At 35.5% G+C, this 6,196-nt stretch overlaps 1 protein-coding gene across 1 annotated transcript in view; it reads left to right on the forward strand.

The window, feature by feature from the left end:
* MANEA (mannosidase endo-alpha) overlaps nucleotides 1-4,254 on the forward strand; it is a 33,105-nt gene extending 28,851 nt beyond the window's left edge. Inside the window, exon 7 of the mRNA XM_054970519.1 lies at nucleotides 3,696-4,254. Coding sequence (XP_054826494.1) covers nucleotides 3,696-3,704 — 9 coding nt within the window. The 3' untranslated portion in view covers nucleotides 3,705-4,254. The remainder of the gene's footprint in view (nucleotides 1-3,695) is intronic.
* Nucleotides 4,255-6,196: the final 1,942 nt, after the last annotated feature.

The following is a 6,196-nucleotide window of genomic DNA, read 5'->3' on the forward strand; positions in this document are numbered from 1 at the left end:
TGTCATATATAAAAGTTCCATCACTTTTTTCTGTCTGTCCATTAGTCCCAAAAGAAAAACCTCTGGTTTCATTTGAACATTAATCTTTAAAATCTTCTGAATTAATGAATTTGAGTCCAGAATTTTTTGGCTTTAGTACATGTCCACCATAAATGATAGAATGACCAAAAAAATTTCAATTTAGTACATGTCCAGCATAAATGTTAGAAAGTCCCTTTTTGTTCATATTTCTGGCATACATTCAAAATATTTTTATATATTTTAGCTAATTTCTCTGGTATCATATACCATCAATACATCCTTTTATAAAAATTATCTTTAAGACTGGAGCTTAGCGTGAATTTAAAACTTTTTATCCATATATTTTCCCATTGTTCCATTTGTATGTTAAATCCAAAATCTTTAGCTCATTTTATCATAGGTTCTTTCGCTCATTCATCCTCTCTCTCAAATTTCAACAAAAGTTTGTACATTTTAGCAATAATGTGTTCATCCTTTGTACATACTTCTGTTTCAAATTCTGTTTGATTATTCAAAACCATAAGATCTTTTATCTGGTTTAAAGCTTTGTGATAGTTGCACACTGGCAAGTATATCCTTCTGTTATCAAATCTTTTAATTTCATTTTTATAGTCCTCTTGAGAGAAGTATAATATATCACAATATGTTGACCATTTATGTTTAGTTATCATTTCTCATCTGTAAAATGCTTCTTGTGTAGAGTCACAAAGGTGTTTTTGGACGCAATCTAGGTTTATATTTATTACATATTCTCAAATTAGCATGTCTGATATATTGGGTTTGAAATCTAAATTACCCTTATCTTTGTCATAGCGCAAATAGTCATGCCATCCAAATCTTAAATTGTGACCTCCTAACTACAATAAACTTCTGTTTCTCAGCAGCACCCATTCTTTTATCCAAACTAGACAACAAGCAACAAAGTGTACTTTCAGATCAGGTAACCTCAATCCTCCTCTTTGCTTTGTATCTTGTAATACCTTCTATCTAACTCTTGGTTTTTTCCCTTGCCATACAAATTTGGATATATCTTTCTGCTATTGTTTAAATGATATTTCAGTTGTCAAAATAGGTACTCTGGAATAAAAATAACATTCTAAGCAAAATACTCATCTTGATCACAGATATTCTCCCCAACAAAGACAATTGCACTTTGTCCCATCTTACCATAACTTTTTAAACTTCACTACCTGTCTTAATATAATTATTTTGAAATAACATGCAATTCATGTTTACCCAAATGTAATATCCAAATGTAATACCCAAATATACCTTCTTTTCAACCTTGAAACCAGTTTTTTTATCAGCTCCTTTTGCTGTTGTCATATTTTTTTAACATCCTTGTTTTCTGTTTAATTTTGAAACAAGCTAATGCATCAAACTCTTTCAATTTAGCCATTAATAATTCAATATTCTTTAAAGGGTCTTCCAGAACTAACACCAAATAATTTGCAAAGTCTTTTTTGCTTGTAAGTCTTTTAAAATCTTTATTCCCCAATCTTCTCATCATGTCTTATATCTCTATTTAATATTTTAAGAACCAATATAAATAAGATAAGTGGACAACCTTGTCTTGTTTCTTTTTTGAATTTCACATGGTTTATTCAAATCTCCTTAACAATTATTTGTGCTGTTTGTGTAGATCAATTTCACCCATTTTATTAAATTCTTTCCAAAATTCATATCTTCTAAACCTTAAACAGAAAGGTCAAGTTCAGATTATCAAAGGCTTTCCCGGCATCCAAAAAGATCAATGTGACTTGTTTTTCGTTGTTTTTCAAAATACTCCAAAATATCTAAAACTATTCTAACATTATCCTTCAGCTGTCTTTTAGTTAAGAACCCACTTTGATCTCCGTGAATAAATTCTTGTAGAATTATTTTCAATCTTTTAGCCAAAATTGTTGTAAACAACTTATAGTCATTATTCAATAATTATGTTGGTCTGTAATTTCTTGTCAATGTTGGGTCTTGTCCATCTTTGGGAATCCATTTAATTCTAAGAGTATATCAGGGAGAAAACTGGGCCTTTCCCCTGGTGTAAAAATTTTATGTGCACAGAAATTTTTGTGGCGAGCATTCAAACATTTTTCCCCACCCCTTCTATCCAGCAACAGATATCTTATTCATTTGCTGGTACTGGGTTTTTCCTGCTTCAGCTTAAATTACATAGTAACATGTAATGAGTGAAAAAGACTAGAAACGCACTCCACTTGTCTAATATTTTTCCCCATAAAAAGTTACTATTACAATCCAAAAAGCTTGAGTGGTCAATTTTCTTATGAAGAAGGCCATTTTTTAGCAGCTATACATGTTGATCTGTAAACCATTGAACAGTTTTCCTTCCATTCTGCACATAAAATTGCTTGTAAAAAGTTCTTGCTTGCAAATTCAAATGGTGCAAGTGGGGTCTTCATGGGGGAATGGAAATTCTATTCTTTGTTCTCCAACCCCATTTTTCTGCCATTAGTGTTCTCATCCTCTTCTGGTTCCCTGTTTGCTGCTTGTTTCCCCATCTTACACTGTTGCCTCCCCACTGCTATTTGCCTCATTCCCTGTTCTCCTACTTGCTATTTTGTTGCCTTTTCTGCTTCCTTCTGTTCCTTTAAACCCTCAAGTGCACGCTTTCTTCATGATGCCTGCATTTTTTATTCTTTAATAAGTCTTTCTGAAAATCCAGGGGGTTTGCCTGGGTTTGCGAAACACTACATTCTAGCCATGGATACCTCTACTGTGTGGATATTTTCTCACAGAGTGGTCATCCAGGTCTGTTAGATATCTGAAATTTGCTTCAACATACAAATATGTTGCCATTGTGAAACTGGCAAATACTTGATACTATTAACATTTTGGAAAATAGCTTGTGTAATTCCGTAGCTGTGACATATTTTTACAGTTAAGAATCGATTTGATTACAAAAAGTAGAATGTGTATTGCCTTGTCATTGAGCTTAGTCTCAATTTCCTACTTTGCCTTTATAGGTAACATTTATATTGATACCCTTTTAATATATTTTTGGTAAATTCAGATGCCTTAAAAACAGGCAATGGATTATAAAACTGGCAATTTATTTTCAAGGATGGCTGAATTAATCTTAATGTATGCACTTATAAAAGTCCAGGGTGCCAGTAGATGATATAAAGGTTTTTGTTTTTGTTTTTTTTAAAGAGCCTTAGCCTTGGATTTTATTTTTTAAAAATCAGCTGTCTTATATCTTTCCACAATTTATTTACATAATTCCTTTCTGTAAATAATAATCTTAAGCTTTTCACACAGTTTGGTGGGAATTTTATCCTTACGGATTTCCTGTGTCTAATAAAAACGTAGATCGGGCAGAAACTTTACAACATTTCTTACTGTTTTCTGAATGATATAGCTTTATGCAATTTCAGAGAAGAATAAGGGGTCATCCAACTATTAGCTATAGAACTTATCCATTGAGAAAAAGAAATCTAATAAATTCCTGAAAGGCAGTAACATCCACAACATCAATATTACCTAATATTTGATCCTTGGGAACAGATTCTTCTAATTTCTGAAGGCAGGAAGTGAACAGAACAGAATATTTTTAAATTAACCTTTGTGCTTTCTGGAAAGCTATCTGAAATGCAGCAATGTGACTGTTAGTGACAGCATTCTGAGCTTACAAATGTGCTGCCTATTTTTCTTTGCAGTCTTTATAGATATCTGTGGTCCAACATCTCCCAAAAGTCCAAGAAAAAGGCTGTGTAAGCTACACCAGTTTTAACAGAGGTTGTAGTGACTAGCTGATTGGACGTGACACAATTCTTTTCTTGTACATATGTGTAAGTTTAATTTTGTGGGTCTCAAATCCATAACTGTTTATAAACTTTTAAGAACTAAACAAAGCATTGGACATTTTAGATGTATTTTAAAGCCATAGCAGTAATTTTTTGGATCCTTGATTAAAAAGCTTAATTTATACTTGCATAATTTCATTTTTGTGGCACATTATCAACAGTTAATCTATTTGGGAAGTAGTTTTCATACCATTAAACACTGATGTATTCGCCACTGACATTGTATAATGTGGAGTACACAATCTGTGCTTGATTTACAGAAGTCTAAAATACTATGCATGTCTCAGGAAATGTAACCTATAGAAAATGCACTCAACAATATTAAAACCGTGTTATATCCTTTGGCATGTGATTTGAGGTAAGGAGTGCAAGCCCTGGTGATGTTTTAAGAAATAAAATAACTATTACTGTGTTTCTATTATTGTGAGAACCATTAATTTTTGGAAGCGATGATGGCGGAAAAGATGGCTAATTGAAGCATTGTTTTAAGAGATTCTATTTAAATCACAAGCTGAAGACTTCTAATGGTAGCAGAATTCTGTTTATCAAGTTGCTGTTTGTGATAGAAGTAAACTGAAGTTGCAGACTAGCAACAATGCGGGGAAGGAAGGGCAAGGGGCACAGTGACAAAACACCCAATACAAGTGATGAAGTTAAAGGAGGCCACAACTTTATTGATTTTACACCTCACAGAGCACTGGCACTACATGGGGCACAGTTCCAAGCATCAGCTGACCCACTTGACTGCTGATGACCCCCCGCCCCGTCAGACCCTTGCCAGAGAAGAAGAATGAAATGACAGAAGGGCATGTGGGTGGACACCTCTGTGTGGATCCCTTGCCATCTGTGAGTGAGGCGGACCCAACAGCCCCCAAGCTGGGCATGCACCTGCCAAACTTCTCCAAATCCCCGAAGGGGATTCCATAATAGGGAAACTGAGCACCAAGGCCCTTTCCCCCCACAAACGGATCAGTGCCCCATGCCCACAAGTTGGTATTTGTGATAGAAGTAAACTGAAATTCTCTGATTTATTTGCTCTCTCTCTCTTTCCTTCACTTACAGTGCCAGGATGACAAATGGGAAGTCTTTAATAAACTGCGGTGTCTTGTGACACTTTTAAAAAAAATGCAGTTTCCCTTTTTGCTTACTAACCAGGATTACTGTATAATGTCGAGCTCTGTTTTGTAAGTAAAAAACAAACTTTGTTGGAAAGAACCTTGGGCTCAGTGGACATGTCTTGTACGCAGATGATCCCATCGCTAATGAAAATATTTCAGGTGCCAGGTGTGTTGGAAGGTGGGGCTCGGGTCTGCTTGACAGCCACTGCTAGTTAGAGTTAGATGGGCCAAGTATGTATTTATTTTTACTCCATCTGCAAAGCAGTATCCAAGCCAACTTACGGTACAAAGTTATGTTAAATAAACTATTCTAAACAAATATTACCATAAACCCTGAGTAAACTGGATCAAGTGATCACAATGCTTTCCCCCACTTAAAGTTCTTTCAGGGCCTCAGTACAGAGGAAGGTGGGGCTGAGTCTTTTTCACCATGAGCTGGAGGTCTCTTCATTCCTCTGGTAGCAACAGGCTCTTGGAAGTAGGCATGCCTCAAGTACAGAGTACGGCAGGGCTAAGCAGCTGGTCTCTCAATCCTGGATGGAACTCTCTCCCCTCTCTGGCAATGATCAAACACAAGAGCACTCTTCCAGAGTTACAGTGAACACATGTACAATTCATGTACAGTGTGCATTTCATTTTTTAGCATAACGTGTCTGAAATAATTTTCATGTTACTTTCATGTACAGCTGAATATGTGATACAACCCCTACATTTATCCAAGTAGTGGTCACTGGTTTCAATTGCAAAATTAATGTGTGGCTCTTTCTTACAAACAGATGTATGCACATGCATGCAGAATGTACTTGTATTCACTGTAACTTGGACAAAGCTAGTTTAAGGCGGTTTCTTATGTTCAACTACAACTTATTTAAACACAATCCCAATCCAGTCATGTATTTGGATTGAAGTTTGAATTCTGTTGTTCGGGACTATACCATTTCCAGGGGCGGGGGTGTTCCAGCCAGAATGCAACTGAACTCAGTTCTGACTCCTCACTTGATGGTTGCAACCAGACTGAATGTGTGTGTGTGCTCCATCAAGTCGCAGACATGTGCTAATTGTTGTACATGGTGCTTAGACGAGTTTAAACAAAGAATCACAAGACAAAAAGGCTGTTTTTTTCTGTTTCTGTATTAAGTATTTATTTAAAACATCTATGCCACCAGCATCATCTACCACCTGAATAGAATCCCCAAGGCAACAAACATCAAGAGTTCTATCACCTTTTTTTTTAGA

Source organism: Eublepharis macularius, chromosome 1, assembly GCF_028583425.1.
Source record: "Eublepharis macularius isolate TG4126 chromosome 1, MPM_Emac_v1.0, whole genome shotgun sequence".
NCBI classification, from domain to species: Eukaryota; Metazoa; Chordata; class Lepidosauria; order Squamata; family Eublepharidae; genus Eublepharis; species Eublepharis macularius.